Raw genomic sequence first — 22,986 nt, 5'->3', positions numbered from 1 at the left:
TTTGCATATCACAACATCTTCTTCCTATCGGTTGAATTTCGCGTCTGTAGCACGTCATCTTCGTGGTGTAGCAATTGTAATGGCCAGTAGCGTATATTCTGCATGCAACTTTACGGTGTGTGGGTAGTTTGTGTGGTGACGGCTCGTGGAAGAACGATTGCTCGAATCTCTTATTTCATCTTCATGATCTTATTCCGAGATATACGTAGGAGGGAGCAGTATAATGCCTGACTCTTCTAGGAACGTTTGTTCTTAGTTAACTAATCTGTGCTGCCGAACGCTTCCCACGCAGTGTCTGCTACTAGAGCTTGCTAGCACTTCTGTGAGGCTTTCGCGCTTACTACATAAACCTGTAAAAAATGCGCTACACTTCTTTGGATCTTCATTTCCTCTATCAATCCTATCCCAGATTGATGAGCAATATTCAGGTATAAGTCGAACGATGGTTCTGTCACCCACCTCCTTTCCAGGTGGACTAAATTTCCAGAGGGTTCATCCAACAGATTTCAGTTTGGCATCTGCCTTAACTGCGATTATTTTTACGTGGTCATTCCACTTTAAATCGCTCTGTGAGCACGGAGGTATTTTATGAATGTCACTACTACTACTCACTGCTCAGCTTCCGCGTAATCGTACAATAACGGGTCTTTCCAGCTACGAGGGGCGTTCCGTAAGTGATGCAACGCATTTTTTTCTCAGCGAACTTCGGTTGGGTTGGGTGGTTTGGGGGAGGAGATCAGACAGCGAGGTCATCGGTCTCATCGGATTAGGGAAGAATGGGGAAGGAAGTCGGCCGTGCTCTTTCAAAGGAACCATCCCGGCATCTGCCTGAAGCGATTTAGGGAAATCACGGAAAACCTAAATCAGGACGGTCCACGCGGGATTGAACCGTCGTCCTCCAGAATGCGAGCCCTGTGAGCTAGCCACTGCGCCACCTCGCTCGGTCAATTTCGGTTGGAAAATGATGAATTTGTAGTGTGACGTCTTGGAATATTCCCGCTTCAGCCCCTATGGTTTCCTGAAGTTCCGATAGGTGGCGGCACTATACTTAACCTTCACAACGGCGTCTGTAACGGAAATGCGTTCCAAGCAGAGCGCTCCCACTGAGTTTCTTTTCCTGGAAAAGAGCAGCATCGCAAATCTTCATACGCCCTTGCAAAACGTCTATGGAGACCTGGCAGTGTACAAACGCACGGTGAGTTGTCGGGCGAGGTGTCTGTCATCATCAAAAAATGGTTCAAATGGCTCTGAGCACTATGGGACTCAACTGCTGTGGTCATAAGCCCCCTAGAACTTAGAACTACTTAAACCTAACTAAAGACATCACACACATCCATGCCCGAGGCAGGATTCGAATCTGCGACCGTAGCGGTCGTGCGGTTCCAGACTGTAGCGCCTTTAACCGCTCTGCCACTGCGGCCGGCGTCTGTCATCATCACAAGGTCGCGCAAACCTGTCCGATCTCCCACATGCCGCCCGGCCGCACACAGCTGTGACTCTCGCAATGTTGGAAGTTGGAACGTGCGGACACATTCAAAAATGGCTCTGAGCACTATGGGACTCAACTGCTGAGGTCATTAGTCCCCTAGAACTTAGAACTAGTTAAACCTAACTAACCTAAGGACATCACAAACATTCATGCCCGAGGCAGGATTCGAACCTGCGACCGTAGCGGGCTCGCGGTTCCAGACTGCAGCGCCTTTAACCGCACGGCCACTTCGGCCGGCCGCGGACACATTCATTCGTGGTGATCAACAGATCACAATCAGACACCTAGTTGCACTACTGGACATTTCTGTTGGCAGTGGTAACACACTCGCCAACCAGTTGGGTACTCAATGGTGTGTGTCCGCTGGGTTCCATGCCGCATAACAGAAGACCATAAAGAGCAACAAAGAACCACCTGCCACAATGAAAGATGTACTCCGCTGGAAGCAGTGCGTGGTTGATGGGGAGATTATCGATTCAGCGGCACCTCTGACGTCGACCAGTAGTATGGTACCATGCAGGCACACACGCCCTCCTAGTAAGGTGGCATAAGACCGTGGCATTCAACGGATATTATGTTTAAATAAAGGGTTTTGTAGCCAAAAGAATGGGGAATAATACCGTGTATTGGAATTATGAATAAAACCTACCTGCTTCCACAAAAAAAAAGTGTTGCATTACTTACTGTACGCTCGTCGTATTCATCCACAATACAGGGTGTCCCATTCAAACCTCCCTGATTTCAAAGACCCAGGAAAAACACACACAGTAGATATGACAAAGAAAAATGCACCTCATTGTAGAGCATCTCAAAGAATTTATTTATTTATCATCAATGCACCTCTACATGTGAACCGTTTGTGGCACGAAGAATATGGAGACTGTGTTCAGTTTCATAGCAAGTTCTTTGTAACATTTCCTCTGTTATTGTTGCAATCGCATTAGTGATGCGATGTCGCAACGTAGGAATATCGTCCACTTTGGTCGCATACACGCGGTCATCCACGAATCCCCACATTAAGAAATCAAGCGGCGCAATGTCAGGTGAACGTGGTGGCCAGGCAATGTGTCCTCCGCGCCCGATCCAACGATTAGGAAATTTCCTATCCAGGAACTTGCGAACAGCTGTTGACCAATGCGGCAGAGCTCCATCTTGATGAAAAATGATGTTGGGTTGCAAGTCTTGTATCTGAGGGTAAACAAACTGCTCCAACATGTCCAGATACACTGATCCATTCACTGTTTGTTCTGCAAAGAAGAACGGTCCAACAATCCTGTCGTGCATTAGCCCACACCAGACGTTTAGTTTAGGGCTATCACGAACATATTCAATGACAACGTGCGTATTTTGCGAACCGCAAATCCGAACATTATGCCTATTAAGCCTTCCCGATAGATGAAAGGTTGCCTCATCTGAGAATAAACATCTTTCCACGAAGCTGGCATCCATATCAGTACGCTGCAGCATACCCACAGGAAATTGTTGTCGGCGTGGTTGATGTTGAGATACTGCAGAGAGATTATGGATTTACTCAAGAACTATGACGCACTTCTTGAATTTCTGATCAAACACTAGTGATGAAACTTTCTTCCACCACGAAGACGTGAACAAGCTAACTCTAGGTAAAGTACTATCGCATTGATGTGAATTAGCAACCTTCGGTTAAGACACAGGTTGATGTTCAATCGTTACAATGTAATCAAGAAATGCAATAATGATTTGGGACACACATTTTACAATACGTATACTAGATTTTTTTCGGCTTGTTCCCGGGTATTTCTTAGATTTTACATGTATTACAGGCTCCGGAATCTCGTTTTCTGGGATTTCCCCAGAAAGCAATAAATATCACAGATAGTAAGTTTTTATTTAACGAAATTGGAGTGAAGAGAAGGGCGGATACAAGAAATGAGTAAGGAAATCGGTCACTTACTTCTAATAGACACGCTCATAACACACAGCGAGTTGGCACACAAGGCACTGGACTCGCTTTCGGGAGGAATGGAGTTCAAATTTTCGTACGGTCATCCAGAATTAGCTTTTCTGTAGTTTCCTTACATCAATGATGAAAAACTGCAGACGTCACATGAAATACACGGCCTTCAAAATGTCACTTTTCATTCGTAGGCACGCGCGCTTGGTGCTTTGAGGAGCGAGCTGTGATTGGAGCGCAACAGTTTGCTGCAGACTACTAGCAAAGCTACTAAGCGAAGTGGTGCTACAAGTAACAGACATGAGGAAGAAATCAGAAGCCAGCAAGTAGTGTAAGTTGTTAGTACAATACTTAAACAGCGGTCACACGTACAGGAGAAAAAGTTATAACAAATCGCAACGAAGCGTGCACTGAGAGAGAGAGAGAGAGAGAGAGAGAGAGAGAGAGAGATACATTTTTTGTCTCGTAGTGGTCAAAAATCACCCAGAAACAAAAATAGTCGTGTATCCTTATTTACCTTGCTCATCAGATGAATGTCGAAACTCGAAATCTCCTCCAGTATTCTTAATTGAGAACCCCTAAGCCCCACTCCCAACCTACTAGAACACTTGGCTGAAAAGACCAAAATGTGTTCCACAGCAGCTCTCACTCTCACTCTCTGGAATATGGAAACACAACTCTCTGCAGTGTGGAAACTGCACCCCACCGTTAACACTATATTGGAAAAAAAAAAAAAAAAAAAAAAAAAAAAAAACAGCTTGACAGTAACGATGGATCGTGGTACAGCGGTTAATAGTGTCGATTCCTGCTGGTATGGAACTTTCGTGTGAAAATGAAATGTATGTTTCCTGTGAGCGACCCCTCTTACGCATTTGGTTTTCCCCTTTCCCTAAACGCAGATGCGGTGGACGACAATCGGGGCCTAAGCAGAGAGAAATGTGGAGCGGTTCCGGGTGAGTTGCAGCAAACACTGCAGAGCGTAGTATTAACCGACGTGTAACGTGGTGTATCGTACCGCTACTGAAACCAGTTCCGCGGTTTTTTCCAGCGTACAGCCGTCCAACTGCGCAGCTCCGTGACCCATGGTCCCCCTCCTTATATCCACGGCCTTGCGTCATTCCACTCACCGCACTAGGAAAACAAGAGCGTATTATACATACCAAGAGCAGAATATGTGGTATCGATGCCGGAAAAAATACTGTCGAATTCTTTGCTCGTAAAATATGGAGCTCACAGGAAACCGCCCTTGCCCAATATGGTTCCTTCAAATAAAGACTGCTTCTAGCAACAATTCTCCAAACCAGGCTGGGTAAAAAATAGTCATCGACTGGCAGTAGTATTTGTACTGAATGCAGTTATTCTTTTCCGACGCCTAACAAGTTAGCATGGCTCACGACCTAGTGTAGATCTATCCTAATTGACGCCCCTTTGGCCGTTTGCGTCCAGGTTTGTAAGTGTGATAGTTTCGCATAGGTTACGGTAAATAGTGTGTGTGTGTGTGTGTGTGTGTGTGTGTGTGTGTGTGTGTGTGTGTGTGTGTGTGTGTAGTGTAGTGTCATATTAGTATTAGTGATATGACGATGAGAGAAGACAGAGGATGAATCCCGTGTCGACATACAGCCTGCTCCTACCCAAATGCTCCAAGGGGACCGCCGTGTTTCTTATTCCCATCCGACGGACGGATCACCATAAATAAAAGTGATTACAAAGTAGTAACTACGGCTTCCAAGATATACTTATTTTTGATTAGTCATTAATTTCGTCTCTGCAAAGCTAAAACTGTGTTTGATGCGAAACTGCTATGGTGAGGAATAAGTAAATAAAACCTGGGTAAGGGTGACAGAATGAAGATGAAGCATCGTGCAGTGTTCTGTTGTGGTTCTATCTCCAAAGGCACTCTGCATATAGACTCTGAAATGCTTAACAGTAATATGTTTCAGCAGATCACGAGGTGTGTGCTCCGGTAATGCAGCACACACTGACTTCAAGATAAGCTGCGTCCTAGTTTGGTAGTCAACGTCATTCTCCACCGTAAACTATGCGTTTTTCAATAACTAAAATGGTGAATGCAAGCATTATATTCGTTGAAAATGAAACTGTATTAAATTTAAATAAAAGAATTCCAGGGATTCCTTTCCAGTTGTATGATCTGTTTGTGAATGCAAGTCACATCTTTTTCGCATTCATCAAAAAATCTATTTAGAACCTCTGCATATCAAGGAGAGAAAATTCGAGATTTCGTGACAAATATTGCACGTCATCACAGGACGAAACGTACCACAGGAAACTGGAAAAACCAAAAACGAATAACTTCCCTTCACAATTGTTATGTAGCATTTTCTTTATCACAGACAGATTTAAAGTACCGAACACAACCCTTCATTAAAATAGGTCGCAAATATCATAAGCACCGTGGTCCACGCAGACAGCAATGACAGTTTACTATAGCTGCGTAGGCGGTGTGAAGACGTTATTACACAGGAGCTAATCACAGCGTTATGAATGTGTAGCATTTCATTTAGTACAACAATTCTGATGTCTGTTTAGTACTCGTGTTAAGTCCATTCGGCTACGTTAACTGAATACTTGTCGCCCGCGGATTAAACCGTGAATCTGATACGATAATTCCTGGAAACGGTACAGATGAAAGGAGGGCCCTATTCTGCACTTACCTTGATGTGGTAGGAGTTGAGTTTGTGGCGTGGCAGTGAGTTGAAGGAGCTAAAATCTTGACGCCTGGAGAAGATGCCATTGCCGCCGGCACCCGCCCTGCAAAAACAACAGGAACAATTTATTAACTGGGGACAGTCAAGTACGTAAACACTGTTACGTAAACGGGAAGTGCTTTCACTTCGTAACGGACTACGCTGTAAGAGCGATAATCGCATAACGATATAGCCACAACGATAAACAAACGTATTATTAAGTTTCTGGACTTTCCCGTGACACTTTGATTACCCGCATATATCCAATAATTTAGCAAATATAAATGGCACTCTCAGGATACCAATTCAGAATTACATGAGCACTTAACATACAGTAGTTAATGAGAACTGATTACTTTCATTACAAATATTGCTAACCTTAACATTTCACATACATCGTTATAGCTCTTATTACCGGCCATACAAAATATGCAGCAGGATTATTACTCCAAGATAATAAATCTAATCTTATTTGGAGGTGCAGCTGGAATGTGGAGAACTACCTTAAGGTGGGTGAGTTATGGCCTCTTCATTATATTTATATATAAAATATGTATATGAAATCGAAGCGTAGGAGAAATGACAGTATTTGGCTATGCTAATTGTTAATCTATAATGAGTATTAATGATTGCAGATTCAGTGACAAATATTCACGAACAAGCGGACCAACTGTTTCAGAGAGTTGTCTATGTAGTTCCTCCTCAACACTGCACAGTTCTCTAGAAGCAAAGCAAAACAATCACTGATAGCTGGCAGCGTTTTTCATGTAGTGAAATGAGTTACCAGAATAAAGACAGAAACAATTAGTTTCATTATGTGAGCAAATTCAAACTGCCCAGTTCTTATGTTACGTGGAGGTATTTTCAACAGGCATTTACAGGCACATGACTCGATAAATTTATATGAGAATGAATGGTAGCTAGTTTGCACGGTATGGTACATTACATGCAGTTCTCTTCGTAACGTTCACAAGGAAACTAATTAAGATGATACTGGATTTTCTGACGACAGCTATTCCTGTCGGATTTGAAACCAATTGTCACTGACAACGCATAACAGTCGTCTCTGGTTCCTTCGACTTGAATAATTTTACGACTATCGTTCTTACAGGTGTTAACTGGTTGCGAGTAGTATACTATTCGGTGTAGATACACTATTCCTGGTAGATAACTTCGGCAGTCCGCATTGACACATCAACAAATTACGCATTTCCATTCAAAGAGCGTCCAGGACACGTCTAACACGATAGATTCTTCTGCCATTGTCAAGCATGCTGACCCATTTTGCTGCATTGATTCCATACAACCGACCGGCACACTTGCAACACTCATTGCCATTACTTACTTCAATGATGGTGGCTAACATGTCATCCAACGCGGCCAGTGGGCTCGTTTAAGAGCGTAAGTAGTATTTCGTCTTGTGAGCCTATGACGAAATGATGGAGAACACCTCCTGATCATCAGATTGTCCCAAACTGCGAGAGTATAACAAAAACCTTATGTGAGTGTCGTACTGAGCGAGGTCACGAGATTCTGTAGTTGAAACTGACCTACAGATGAGGATGACAGGCCTCGTTCCTCGAGAGAAGAAGCTTTGGTTCAAATGGCTCTGAGCACTATGGCACTTAACATCTGAGGTCATCAGTCCCCAAGACATAGAACTACTTAAACCTAACTAACCTAAGGATACCACACACATCCATGCCAGAGGCAGGATTCGAACCTGCGACCGTAGCAGTAGCGCGGTTCCGGACTGAAGCATCTAGAACCGCTCGGCGGCGTAAATCAGTCTTGAAAAAATATTTCATGAAAGCAAAATGAGATGCAGCGGTCATAGTTGCACAGGCTATCCCAGGAGAACTGTTCAGTATTCGTGGATATGACAGGAACGGTCATTCGAAGCAAAGAAGTCTGGTAAACATGGGCTCTAAAGAGCTTAAGACCTTAAGAGCTATGAGCACTTCATCTTCTATGCTGTGAAATATATGTCTTCTACTCCAAACTCTTTTCTTTCCATATTTTGGGAGGAAGTAGTATGTATCAGCACAAGAAACAATTGTTCAGTAAACATCCGCTGTAAAATGCATACCTTGAAAGCGATGTGCAGTTGTTCATCTTCGCTACGGTGAAACACATCTCTCCACTGAGCTCAGAGCGGTAAAGTTATGCATTTTAGAGTCCCATTTTATTTACTACACAACGTTGTTTTGTTTTGGTACATACTTCCTCCTCACAAGATATTGAAGGCAAAGATCTCGAATTAGAAGAGACCTGGTTCACAGTATCGAAGATGAAGAAGTGCTCACAACTCTTAAAGTATGAATTTTAGAACACACATTGGTCGTGCGGTAGCGTTCTCGCTTCCCACGCCCGGGTTCCCGGGTTCGATTCCCGGCGGGGTCAGGGATTTTCTCTGCCTCGTGGTGACTGGGTGTTGTGTGATGTCCTTAGGTTAGTTAGGTTTAAGTAGTTCTAAGTTCTAGGGGACTGATGACCATAGATGTCAAGTCCCATAGTGCTCAGAGCCATTTGAGCCATTTTTTAAGAACACATGTTTACTACACGTTTCTGTTTAGAATTACTGTTCCTCTCACTTTATTGAGTATTAACCATTCCTAGTGAGGCATCAAGGCTAATTTAATATTATGTTTGTCTAGGCCATAAATATTTTATTAATTTACTGTCACTGTTCTGCCACTGGTCATCTTCAAAATGATATGAAATAAATTGATACAAAGAATCCCGTCAGTTTATTTGTTTGTGTCTTGGGGACTCAAGGTCGCGAAACAGCTGAGATCATAATTGCCCAATCTTGGCTTAATATGGGCCATTTTGCAGGGTAAGCGTTCTGTGGAGAGGAGCATAACGGTATTAGCAGGGGGGTAAATATTATACCGAATAAGGATAATGAGCTTGGTACTGTATACGAGAAACAAAAAACATACAGGAAAGGTAATGCGAAAAATTACGTTAACCCTCGTTTTTAAGGGGCCGTATGGTAAGAGTCTTTAAGGACAACCGGTGGCCACGATCGAAAATTAAATATGCTTCGTCACGTTCGTGTGGCGAGTACAGAGCAGAACGTGTTATAAAGGCTCTGCTGTAACTGCTAACACCTCGGATAGTTCAGATGACACACATTAAAGCGTAAGGGGTTGGAAAGTGGCGCACCGCCATGGTCATTAAATTGAAAGGGATCGCCGCTCAACCGATCTCGATGGCTGGAAGACAGTGTCCTATACGTAGTATAGTTCAGATCATATCGTCGTGACGAGATGGGACTAGATGATGGTTCAAATGGCTCTGAGCACTATGCGAGTTAACTTCTGAGGTCATCAGTCGCCTAGAACTCAGAACTAGTTAAACCTAACTAATCTAAGGACATCACACACATCCATGCCCGTAGCGGTCGCGCGGTTCCAGACTGTAGCGCCTAGAACCGCTCGGCCACCTAGGCCGGCTTGTCTGTACAAATCGTAATTGTAAAAGTCACTTTTGTAACGACAATACTGAGAATGTACTTAATATCAATATATTTCAAGTCCGTTTGAAGATGGCCACTGGTCAAAGCGAGCCAGAAAATGAATACACTATATGTGGACCAGACGAACGTACAATTACAAAGGGCGTTTAGTAAATAACGCAACACAATTTTTTCCGAAAGCAGATTGGTATCATTCCGGTCTCCACACACCATATTCTTCCCCACTCTTTTGGCTACAAAACTCCATTTTTCAACGTAACCTCCGTTCAATGCGACCGCCTTACGCCACGTTACTGGGAGGGCCTGTATGCACGCAAGGTACCACTCTACTAGTCGACGTCCGAGCCAACGCCTTGCTGCATCAAAAACGTCACCATCATTCATGTGCTGCTTTCGGCGAAGTGCCCCCGTGCACTCCACGTCATGGACGTGGGACGGTGCGAGATCCGGGATGTACAGTGGATAAAGAAAAACAGACCAATGAAGTTTTGTGAGCTGCTCTCTGGTCCGCAGACTCGTGTGAGGTGTTAGGCTGTCATGGAGAAGTTTGCATTTTTGACGTGACCACCATGCTGAAGCGGTTTCCTCATTTTGCTGAGACTAGCACGATATACTTCATCATCAGGGAGGACATCAAACAGAATAACCCCTTCAGAATCACAGAAGCTCGTCGCCATGATTTCACCAGCTGAAGGTGCGGTCTTCAGATTTTTTTTCGGAGGGGAGCTGGTGTGACGCCACTACTCCGTGTATTCGAGGTGTTTGATTGTGATCCGTCGATCACTTCCAATGCGAGTGTCCGCACTTTCCAACACTACAGGAGTTACAGTTCCGTTGCCGCCGGCCGGCCGGCACGCGAGAGGTCGGACAGAATGAGATTTTTACTCTGCAGCGGAGTGTGCGCTGATATGAAACTTCCTGGCAGATTAAAACTGTGTGCCGGGCCGAGACTCGAACTCGGGACCTTTGCCTTTCGCGGGCAAGTGGTCTACCAACTGAGCTACCCAAGCACGACTCACGCCCCGTCCTCACAGCTTTACTTCTGCCAGTACCTCGTCTCCTACCTTGCAAACTTCACAGAAGCTCTCCCGCGAACCTTGCAGAACTAGCACTCCTGAAAGAAAGGATATTGCGGAGACATGGCTTAGCCACAGCCTGGGGGATGTTTCTAGAATGAGATTTTCACTCTACAGCGGAGTGTGCGCTGATATGAAGCTTCCTGGCAGATTAAAACTGTGTGCCGGACCGAGACTCGAACTCGGGACCTTTGCCTTTCGCTGGCAAGTGCTCTACCAACTGAGCTACCCAAGCACGACTCACGCCCCGTCCTCACAGCTTTACTTCTGCCAGTACCTCGTCTCCTACCTTCCAAACTTTACAGAAGCTCTCCTGCGAACCTTGCAGAACTAGCATTCCTGAAAAAAAGGATATTGCGGAGACATGGCTTAGCCACAGCCTGGGGGATGTTTCCAGAATGAGTTGGTAGAGCACTTGCCCGCGAAAGGCAAAGGTCCCGAGTTCGAGTCTCGGCCCGGCACACAGTTTTAATCTGCCAGGAAGTTTCAGGTCGGACAGGTTTGCGTGACCGTGTTTCGATGATGACAGACATCTCGCTCAACGACCCACCGTCATCTTGTTTACTGCCAGGTCTCCGTGGACATTCTACAAGCGCCTATGAACATCTGCGATGCTCTGGTTTTTCGCCGAACTATACTCAATGATGGGAACGCACCTATCGGAACTTCATGACACTACAGGGCCTGAAGCGAGAATATTTCACATGTCCCAGGGCGAATTCTGTATTTCTTTTTTCCCCAACCAAAATCGCCCCTCGTAAATTACATAAAACTGAAACATGCGGAATTCAATATAGGAAAGCGAAGGTGTCTTCGAGGGGAGGTATTCTAAGAGCTTACGGGGCCTCCCGCTCTTGAAAAACGGGCGAAACTGCAGCAGTATGGCAAGGTTTCATCCCAGGAGCCAACGCCAAGCCCTTTCGCCTTTCAGGAGCCGCTGCCAGCTGTCGCCAACTGTTCTGCACGTCTTGCCCTCCATGTGTTTTGGTAGCCAGGAGCAGTGGCTGGACTCGGCTGGCTGCGTGCGGCCCACGGCCCACGCGGCGCGCGTGGGCGACCCGCAGGCCGGGGCGCGCCGGGCAGACGTGCGCCTCAATAATTCAGCGCTGACCGGCTTCTCGCCGCAGCGCGCTCCCTCGGGACCAGCCTGTCTCCCGCCGGACTGACTCGCGACGCACCGCCGTCATTACTGGCCGAAAGGGCAGCGGCCTGCGTTGCCGCCGCCTACCCACTACGATTTCACGCGATAGCTTCTCCGCGTTACGCTGAAGTCACCGTAATCAGCACCAAAAAGACTTTTCTAGAATTTTTCACGAATGACGTCGGCTCAGTAACACAAGTTCGTCGCGCGCACGGATGATCAGTGAACTCCCCATCGCACCCCCCTCAGATTTAGTTATTAGTTGGCACAGTGGATAGGCCTTGAAAAACTGAACACAGATCAATCGAGAAAACAGGAAGAAGTTGTGTGGGACTATGAAAAAAATAAGCAAAATATACAAACTGAGTAGTCCATAGGCAAGACAGGCCACCATCAAGGATAGTGTGAGCTCAGGAACGCCGTGGTCCTGTGGTTAGCGTGAGCAGCTGCGGAATGAGAGGTCCTTGGTTCAAGTCTTCCCTCGAGTGAAAAGTTTACTTTCTTTATTTTCGCAAAGTTATGATCTGTCCGTTCATTAATTGACGTCTCTGTTCACTGTAATAGCTTTAGTGTCTGTGTTTTGCGACCGCACCGCAAAACCACGAAAGGACGTGCCTCTCCAATGGGAACCGAAAACATTTGATCGCAAGGTCATAGGTCAATCGATTCCTTCACAAGAAAACACGTCTGATGTATTCCATACGACACTGGTGACGGCATGTGCGTTACATGACAAGAATATGTTGTCGACCCACCTAATTTGTACACCTGGCGAATGGGTAAAAAGATTCTTCTACCTTGCCCGATTTAGGTTTTCTTGTGGATGTGATAATCACTCCCAAAAAAGTAATGAAAACATAAGAGTTTGTCACATAAACTGCAACAAATGAATGCAACAGTTTCACAGTCGCACAGTTTTCCCTGTGCTCTGTCAAAACATATGTTTTTTATGTTTTCAAATTTTTCCGTGTGTAGACAGTCAAATCCTGCATATGTCCAAGCAAATCTGAACATGTCCTGAAATTTTGGAGGGCGAAGTTGATTAAGTGTGAGTTCCTGAATTTGATAATTGTCTGAAAATAAAAAATTAAACTTTTAACTCGAGAGAAGACTTGAACCAAGGACCTCTCGTTCCGCAGCTGCTGACGCTAACCACGGGACCACGGCGCTCCTGAGCTTATACTATCCTTGATGTTGCCTATCTTTCGCATGGACTACTCAGTTTGTATATTTTGCTTATTTTATATCCACACTACTTCTTCCTGTTTTCTCGATTGATCTGTGTTCAGTTTTTCAAGGCCTATCCACTGTGCCAACTTATAACTAAATCTGTGAGGGGTGCGATGGGGAGGTTCCCTTGTTAGAGAGCCTGTATACAGAGAGAGTGGCCATAGGTGAAGTTGCCCGTGATTGGTTGATTAGCTTTGGCGCCATTTTTCTGCCAAACGTCTCTCGCGCTTCCTATGTTCGCCGTCCTTTTGAGTTGAATTGAAGTTCAGAGGACTTTTGGAAACGATTAAAAGGTATTTGAATTATTGAGAGACTTATTATGCATGCATGTTCGATTTAGTTGTATATCGTTTTTCGTGAGTTGAAATAATGAAGCGTTTTGTGATGAAGTCGGTAGGCCTACATGTTTGAAGTAAACACGTTAGTAATTGTACTGTATTGTTTTTGACATCTGTAATTCGTTCTGCAGACGTTGGTAAACGATGCCAGGTTGTGCTGCATTTGGTTGTTCCAATAGAGGCGAAGGTGGATTTCGCGTTAGTATTTCCACGCATTGAAGAAAGACCAAAGTAGTGGGCAGTATTTATTTAGTTACGCCTATAAAAACGTTTGTTTCTTCACTTTGCTCAGAGAACTCTGAAAAGGTGTCAGTTTCTTTTTAATAGTTTTAGTCACGCAAAAAGGGGAGGCCTATTACAATTTACTGCATTTATAAGCTCTTATTTCTTTAACAGTTCGTGCATACTGGTAGCATCACAAGCTTTGCTGACGCCAATATCTGACAGTCCTTGCTGGAAACGGAAAGTTACTGTAATTGTTGTGCCATGCTCATTCGACTTTATAGCGTCAAACAACACTAGGCATTATTTTGGTTTCAGTATTATTGCCTGACTGTTGATGCAGGCAAGTTGTAAGCACGTTTTCCGCAGTTGTCGTGGTTGCTGTAACACTATTCGTAGTAAATAATTGTAGGTACTCTTGAAGACAGTTTTTAATAGGCCTACTTACTGTTGAGTAGAAGGGATACGGTAGTTTTCTTGATATAATTGGTCGTTATTACAGCAGCCTATATTTAACATTACCTGATTTTTGTGATCTTTTTCGTTTGTCATCTACTATGAAAGAAAGTCGTAAGCAGTTGTTTACTTGTGACATGCAAAAAGTTTGAAGACGTGACAAGAATTACTAACACGTCTCACACTTTTTGCATGTCACAAGGAAACAACTGCTTACGACTTTCATTCATCTGACGAAATACAGGTACGTTAAATCTTTAGTGTTATGCACTTCCGATACAAAACAAATGCTATACACTATATTTTTTTATTTACGTTACTTTCATTGCAATATGTCTAGTAAACGAACTTTAACCCTTTGTTTCCTGACATAAGAAAATTTTTACTTTTTAACATTTTCTTTGCAGAATTTATGCTATTGTGTCCTCAAATGACGGTAGGATTTTTTGTAAAATTTTATTTTATTTTTTGCAACTTTTTTCTCTCCTGGTACTCAGAAGTACCGTCAGACTCCATGGACAGAATCACAACATGCGCAGAAAAATGCTCCAATTTTTATAACTTGTACTTTATTCCACATAAATATTAAATATTTTTACATTAGAAAATTAACAGAAATATGATATTTCTGAATTTTTTTTAAAATTTCGCATAAATTTATTCTAGAGCAACTTCACAATACATAGTAACTTGGCTATACATTTTTGACAGTATATACATATCACATATTTAGTGATACCTCATGAAATTGTAGGAAACAGTTCTTTTTCTCATTGCAGCACAAATACACTTTACATGTACTACATTGTGAATGTGGTCTCGACTGAATTTTATTTTTTGCACACATTTCGCATCGTCCTCTTTTACAACTGAACACTACAAAATGATTTCCTCGGTTGCCAAGACGTACATCCTTCGGAACAGAAAAGTTATCCTTCCTTCTCTTTGGGAGAGTTATTTCATCTTTACCAGAGTTTCTCTTTTTGAGATTTGGCACTTGCTGTTCATTCATTAGCCCAAGTGCCACAGCACGCCTGAATTCCAGCAGTGGCAGTGCCCCATGTAGATCACTGAAAATGACGTAAGCATTGACAAAAGCAATTTCTATTGCTCCCCAGAAGAGACGGTGCCACCATTTCTTTGATCGCTTGTCAAGACCATAAGTTGAACGTAATCTGTCTGCATGATCCACACCACCCATCTTTTTATTGTAATCACATACAATAACTGGACATGGTATAGTCATACTAGTTCCATCTTTCTGTTTTCTTGTCACTACGCTCTGTTCGGTGCGATGGAAGTTTGACGCAAAATACAATACTTTATTTTCCTTCCATTGAAATACTGTTAGTTCTAAAGATGACACTCTGTGATTTGATTTAGACATTTTTCTTTAGGTAAATTCCCTGGCAAGCCTTTCCTGTTTTTTCTAATTGTTCCACAGGCAAATGTATTTACGGATTTCTGTGTGAGAAAAAGTGGACAGAACAACTAGTGAGAGGTAACGCGTTGCTGCTACAATAAAGTGTTCGCACAACCTGACGGTACTAATAAGTCCACCTTATATTTTCCACTTTATCTCATTCACTTGTAACGTAATGCTTCAAACTGTTATAAAAAATCAAAGAAGGTAAGTGCGTACAATGGAAAACTCAACGGAAGTTTCAATAAATTGCGCACAAATTCAGGGTTAAAGGAGATAAATGCAAGTAACGAATAATTTTTACAGCCACTGTATTAAATTTTCCTGTGCTGTACGTAGTAGGCTACTACGAGTATATTATCGCTCTAAAGAAAGGCATTTAACGAAAGATTTCGCCATATTGTATTGTGCTTCTGATTCGGTGAGTGTGTACTCCACTACTGACCATTCAAAAGTCCCGCCCGCAGTTTGGCAGAAAAATGGCCGCCGAATCGTCCGGTTGGCCACTCTCTCCCTATACAGGCTCTCTACCTTTTCTCGTCTTTTTTCTTGTGTTCTTCAGCCCTAACGCTGTTTTGATGCAGTACTACTCGACTACGGTATTATTTCACTCCGCCTCCCGCGGCCGCTATCAGAAACACGCGCCCGGGTTCGATTCCCGGCGGGGTCAGGAATTTTCTCTGCCTCGTGATGGCTGGGTGTTGTGTGCTGTCCTTAGGTTAGTTAGGTTTAAGTAGTTCTAAGTTCTAGGGGACTGATGACCATAGCTGTTAAGTCCCATAGTGCTCAGAGCCATTTGAACCATTTCAGAAACACGCTGTATCATTAGAGTAAACATGTACAGCGATGACTCAGGAAAGCGGATCGCAATGTGAATTACTACACAGTTGTGCATATACACTGACGCGCCAAAGAAATTAGTACAGGAATGAGTATTCATATACAGAGATATGTAAACAGGCAGAATACAGCGCTGCGGTCGGCAACGTCTATATAAGTTAACAAGTGTCTGGCGCAGTTGTTAGATCGCTTACTGCTTCTACAATGGCAGATTATCAAGATTTAGCCGGCCGAGGTGGCCGAGCGGTTCTAGGCGCTACAGTCTGGAACCGCGCGATCGCTACGGTAGCAGGTTCGAATCCTGCCTCGGGCATGGATGTGTGTGATGTCCTCAGGTTAGTTAGGTTTAAGTAGTTCTAAGTTCTAGGGGACTGATGACCATAGCTGTTAAGTCCCATATTGCTCAGAGCCATTTGAACCATTGAGCTGACGCTTAAGTAGTGACACTGTGTCAAGTGTGTGTATATACAGCTGACGTCCTTCCAGAAGGCTGAGCTATTTTTAAAAAACTATGCAAATAAAAAGTGTAAAAGTATAACTGATTAATCAAAGTTTTTAATTAAACTGAAAACAAAAAACAGTTCAGCCTTATTTGGGTTAAGTAGTCACTCTACCGCGCTCCAAAAGGAAATACTTATACGAGGGTTGGAACTTAAATAGTGGTAACTATTTATTCACAACAGATACAAAAGAGTTACATATTTGCACCTGTTACTGTCTTCCAAAGTAGTCACCAGCGTTGTGTAGAACCCGGCCAACGATGTGGAAGGCGTAGTATACCGTTATCAGAGCGTGTTCTGTTCATGGTGCGAACGGAGCGGTCTATTACCTGTCGAATCTCTGGAACAGTTCTGAAGCGAATGCCACGAAGTGGTTCCCTCATCTTCGGAATCAAACCAAAGTCACAAGGACTTAAGTTCGGGGAGTATGGTGGATGGTACAGTATTTCCCAGTCCTATCGACCGGACACAGCAGCCACAGTTTGCGCTGTATGCGCCCGCGCATTGCTGTGCAAAATGATGGCTGGGTTGCTCAAAAAGTGTCGCCGCTTCTTTGGCAAAGCTAGTCGCAGGTGATGCTCCAAAAACGAACAGTAATACTGTGCATTGACGGTCTGCCTGATGGAACGTAATGCGTTAGGATAACAGCATCACAATTGTACACGAGAATCACCGTAACTTTCATCACACTGGGGCTCTGACGCACTTTCGACTTTCGCGACGACCTATACCGACGCTATTCGTTGGACTGGCGATTCAGTTTTGGCTTCGTAGCATTCGCTTCAGTACTGTATAATAAGGAAGATTGATGCAATGCACGTATTTTGTTTATCGAGGCATTTATGTGCGTATTAAAACGTTTTCGCAGTGTACTCATTAAGATTCTAATTATTCGTCTTCACTGGTAAGTCGACAGATTTTGGGGTGGCATACACCATAAAAGCATGAAAAACATACGAGCAGACTTTCACCAAGCATTTTATATGACCAATACTTCCTGACACGCACAGTGAGTTTAACATGTAGATTGTTTTCTGTCTGGTTGTTTGTTTTCAGTATAAATGTTGCAATCGATGAGCTGGAGACTTGAAACTTTTAACATAGCTTATAACTGGATGATGATGCAAAATTAACTCGCCTTCTTGTCTGATGTGTGGCGGATGTACAGTACTTTTTTCCAGTGCCATTTCCCCCTTTTCCTGTTCCAGTCGCAAATAGTTCGCTGCAAGAATAACTGCTGATAAACCTCGGTGTGATATCGGATCCCTCTGAATTTTACCTTCACAGTCTTTTTGAGAGATACACGTAGGAGGAAGCAAAATATTGGTTGACTCATATGAAAAGAAACTACGATAAACCTGAAGTTTACATCGTGTCTCTGTAGTAATCTCATCAAATCGGTTGAAAAAAATTCACACACACACACACACAAGACTGAAAAGCAGAAAATTATTTAAATAAAATCACTTTTTATACACCAAGGTTTTAAACAAAGTATCAAATAATTTTAGTTGCATACGGTTCCCCAGATGGCAGTTATAAGAGTCGAGGGGCATGAAAGGGAAGCAGTGGTTGGGAAGGGAGTGAGACAGGGTTGTAGCCTCTCCCCGATGTTATTCAATCTGTATATTGAGCAAGCAGTAAAGGAAACAAAAGAAAAATTCGGAGTAGGTATTAAAATCCATGGAGAAGAAATAAAAACTTTGAGGCTCGCCGATGACATTGTAATTCTATCAGATACAGCAAAGGACTTGGAAGAGCAGTTGAACGGAATGGACAGTGTCTTGAAAGGAGGATATAAGATGAACATTAACAAACGCAAAACAAGGATAATGGAATGTAGTCGAATTAAGTCGGGTGATGCTGAGGGAATTAGATTAGGAAATGAGGCACTTGAAGTAGTAAAGGAGTTTTGCTATTTGGGGAGCAAAATAACTGATGATGGTCGAAGTAGAGAAGATATAAAATGTAGACTGGCAATGGCAAGGAAAGCGTTTCTGAAGAAGAGAAATTTGTTAACATCGAATATAGATTTAAGTGTCAGGAAGTCGTTTCTGGAAGTATTTGTATGGAGTGTAGCCATGTATGGAAGTGAAACATGGACGATAAATAGTTTGGACAAGAAGAGAATAGAAGCTTTCGAAATGTGGTGCTACAGAAGAATGCTGAAGATCAGATGGGTAGACCACATAACTAATGATGAAGTATTGAATAGAATTGGGGAGAAGAGGAGTACGTTGCACAACTTGACAGAAAGAAGGGACCGGTTAGTAGGACATGTTCTGAGGCATCAAGGGATCACAAATTTAGCACTGGAGGGCAGCGTGGAGGGTAAAAATCGTAGAGGGAGACCAAGAGATGAATACACTAAGCAGATTCAGAAGGATGTGGCTTGCAGTAAGTACTGGGAGATGAAGAAGCTTGCACAGGATAGAGTAGCATGGAGAGCTGCATCAAACCAGTCTCAGGACCGAAGACCACAACAATAACAACAACAGTTTCCCAACTCCACACAGATAGTATAAAAAATTTGTGATTCAAAATTTTTAATAGCTATGAAAATACTTGTACCATTAAGACGAAAAAGGGGGAAGCATGCAATATATAATTGATGCATGAATACGTCACTTCCATAAAATTACCTAGTGTGTGTGACCCACGTTTTCGTTGAAAATCTTACAAGTTTTTTCATAGGTACTAAAAACTCAGAATCACGAATTTTCAGAACTATCTGGATTAGGAAACTGTTTAGGGCTAGTAGAAGTTATTATTTTAGTTAGACTTAAAAACGTCGTATATTAAAAAATTATTTTTATTTAAAAATTATTTCAATAATGATAGCCGAAAACTCACCTCATTTAAATTTAAAAAGAATGGCCGCCAAGAAACAAATTTCTACGCAAATCATGCGCATTTCTACAAGGACACCTGAGCTGTCAATTGGTGCAGTACAAGGGAGTGACGACACGAAATCTTCATGAGATGGCTCTCCAATAATGCAGATGCTTCGCTTCGGAAAATTTTTGGTCTATTGCAGGAGGGCTGCCGCTCTCGAGTGGTATTTAACATGCTCGTGAAACTCCGAACCTCGATTTCCCAAAAACGCTTGAGAAGCGCATCGTGGTAGAGCAGCGTTGTTATAGTATAACTGGGCGAAAGACGAACAAAATTGGCGACCCTCTGGCTACACGTTCCCTTTTAAGTGTTCTTATTGTCTAACGAAAGTAGTGCAGATACTTGTTTCAAAACTCGGTCTTCGATTCTGCTATAACGCTTCCGTATTTCTTTCGCAGGTCTTTGCATTCATTAACCTTTCTCAACAGCACTGATTCCTCTTGGGCACTGCTAATTAACCATATGACTGTACCCTTACTTGTTTACATGACAATGTGAAACTCGAATCATAATCCTGGTACGTTATTAAGAATAAAAGTGGAGCAACTCAGTTAAATGTGAGAAATTTCTCAAAGTGTTTAACCTTGGGTCTTTAGAGGACTATAGTGCCTCCGCAGCCGGTGGCACTATCTCATCACTCTGTCATAACAAGAGTTCAGAACAACGGTTCCCTTGACCGACAGGAGAACTGTATGCATAGAATGCGCACATGCAAACAACACAACACTACTGTGCCAGTACGTGTCATGCCGATCGGAAAATAGACCCACCAGCGCTGCAATGAATAGCCCAGGTGCAAGAGCAGCGGTCATCATGTGTTTGTTGCTCAACTTCCTCCATGCCACTCAGCATTCAGTCGGTTCGCAGAGAATTTCAGACTTGTCGCTTGCATAATGCCTCCGACTATGACGTACTGCGGCAGTCGCATGCTTTTTCCTTCAATTCTGGGGCAATTTTAGCACTGTAAAAGCTTTCAGATATGCTGGTAAATGATAGCTAGTAGTGGCTTAGGAATTTCAAATTTTGTTTGTGTGAAAGCCACTCTATGTTACAAGCACAGAAAAATATCGAAAACACATAATGTTACTTTTTCTCTTATTTTCAGTACCAGTAGCCTAATTAATACAGACTTTCAGGATGAGAAATATATCGTTTTAAAAACCTTAAATGATGCCTAAAGCAGTTATTAATATGGAATCAGAATCACCAAGTAACGAATGTTTGCAGTGTGCTCGTAAGATTTGCGACAACGTAGTAAAAGTGAGATGAATACACATTACTCTTAAAGCAGAGAGCACCATATTTTAAGAATGAGAGTCCTTCGGCACGGTCATTGTAGACGGAGCAAAAACTCAGCATGGAACACAATGGAACAGTAAAACATCATCTACAAAGGAAATTGCTTACAAAACACTGCTGTGACCCATCCTAGAAAACTGCACAATTGCTTGGGACCCATACCAAACATTAAACGTGGGACACCACAAACATACACTGAGGTCACGAAAGTCACATGTAAAGATGACGGTGTATCGCGTACACAAGGTATAAAAGGGCAGTGCATTGGTGGAGCTGTCAGTTGTACTCAGGTGATTCATAAGAATATGTTTACGACGTGGTTAAAGTCACATTACAGGAGTTAACAGGCTTTGAACGCTAAAAGGTAGTCGGAGATAGACACATGGGGTATTCCATTTCAGTATTCCAGTCCAATATTCCGATATCCACAGTGCCACGATTGTGACGAGAATACCACATTTCAGGCATTACCTCTCACCATGGACAACGCAGTGGCCGACAGCCTTCACTTAACGACCGAGAGCAGCGGCGTTTGCATCGAGCTGTCAGTGTTAACATACAAGCAACACAGCATGAAATAACCGTAGAAATTAAGGCGAGACGCACCACGAACGTATCCGTTAGGTCAGGGTGGTGCAATTTGGCGTTAATGGCTATGAAAGAAAAATGAGCGACACGAATACCATTGTTAACGGCACGACATCGCCTGCAGCGGCTGTCCTGGGCTCGTGACCATATCGGATGGACCCTAAACGCCTGGAAAGCCGTGTCCTCTTCAGATGAGTCCCTCTTCCAATTGGTAAGAGCTCATGGTAGAGTTAGAGTGTGGCGCAGAACCCACGGAGCCATGGACCCAAGTTGCCTACAAGGTACTGCGCACGCTGATGCTGGCTATATAATGGTGTGGGCTGTGTTTACGTAGAGTGGACCGGGTTCTCTGATCCAACTCAACCCACCACTGACAGGAAATGGTTATGTTCGGCTACTTGGAGACCATTTGCAGCCATTCATGGGCTTCATGGTCCCAAACAACGATGGAATTTTTATAGATGACCGTACGCCATTGGTTTTAAGAATATTCTACAAAATTTGAAAGAATGATTTGGCCGCCCAGATCGCCCGACATGAATCCCATTGAAAATTTATGAGACATCGAGAGGTCGGTTAGTGCATGAACTCCTCCATTGGCAACACTTTCGCATTTGTGGACGGTTATAGAGGTCGCATAGTTCAATATTTATGCAGAGGAATTCCAGTTACTTGTTGAGTCTATGCTACGTCGAGCTGCTGCACTATGCCGTGCAAAATGATGTCCGAGACAATAATAAGAGGTATCCCATGACTTTTGTATAAAAAAGGCACCAAAATGGTCACAGATTTGTTTGACACACGGCAGGATGCCACGGAAATGCTGAAATGGGTGAATTGGCTGATGTTCAAAGATAAACGTCAACTATCTCACGAAAGCCTACTCAAACATCTTCAAGAACCTGTGCTGAGGAATCCAGGAATATACTCCACACCGCCACATATAGCTCCAAAATGGGCCTCGAAAAAATGATGATTTACAACGCTCACAGCGGCGTTGAAACATTCTTCCAGCGATCAATACACGAATAAAGCATGATGAAACCAAAATATACTGAAGAGCCAAAGAAACTTTACACTTGCCTAAAATAGTTTAGGGACCCCGCGGGCACGCAGAAGTGCCGCAACATGTCGTGACATAGACTGACGAATGTCTGAAGTAGTGCTGGAGGGAACTGACACCATGAACCCTGTAGGGCTATCCATAAATCCGTAAGAGAACGAGGATGTGTTGATCTCTTCTGAACAGCACTTTGCAAAGCATCCCAGATATGCTCAATAATGTTCCTATCTGGTGCGTTTGGTGGCCAGGGAAACCGTTTGAACTCGGATGAGGGTTCCTGGAGCCACTGTGTAGCAATTCAAAG

At 43.4% G+C, this 22,986-nt stretch overlaps 1 protein-coding gene across 1 annotated transcript in view; it reads right to left on the bottom strand.

Annotated features, from left to right (window-relative positions):
- LOC124725039 (headcase protein-like) overlaps positions 1-22,986 on the bottom strand; it is a 744,336-nt gene that overhangs the window by 540,423 nt on the left and 180,927 nt on the right. The window contains exon 2 of the mRNA XM_047248454.1: positions 6,095-6,191. Within this exon, the coding sequence (XP_047104410.1) occupies positions 6,095-6,191 (97 nt within the window). The remainder of the gene's footprint in view (positions 1-6,094; positions 6,192-22,986) is intronic.

The sequence above is a fragment of the Schistocerca piceifrons genome, chromosome 1, assembly GCF_021461385.2.
Source record: "Schistocerca piceifrons isolate TAMUIC-IGC-003096 chromosome 1, iqSchPice1.1, whole genome shotgun sequence".
In the NCBI taxonomy this organism is placed as follows: Eukaryota; Metazoa; Arthropoda; class Insecta; order Orthoptera; family Acrididae; genus Schistocerca; species Schistocerca piceifrons.
Note: the sequence above shows the minus strand (reverse complement) of the source record. Positions and strands in the feature narration are given on the sequence as shown.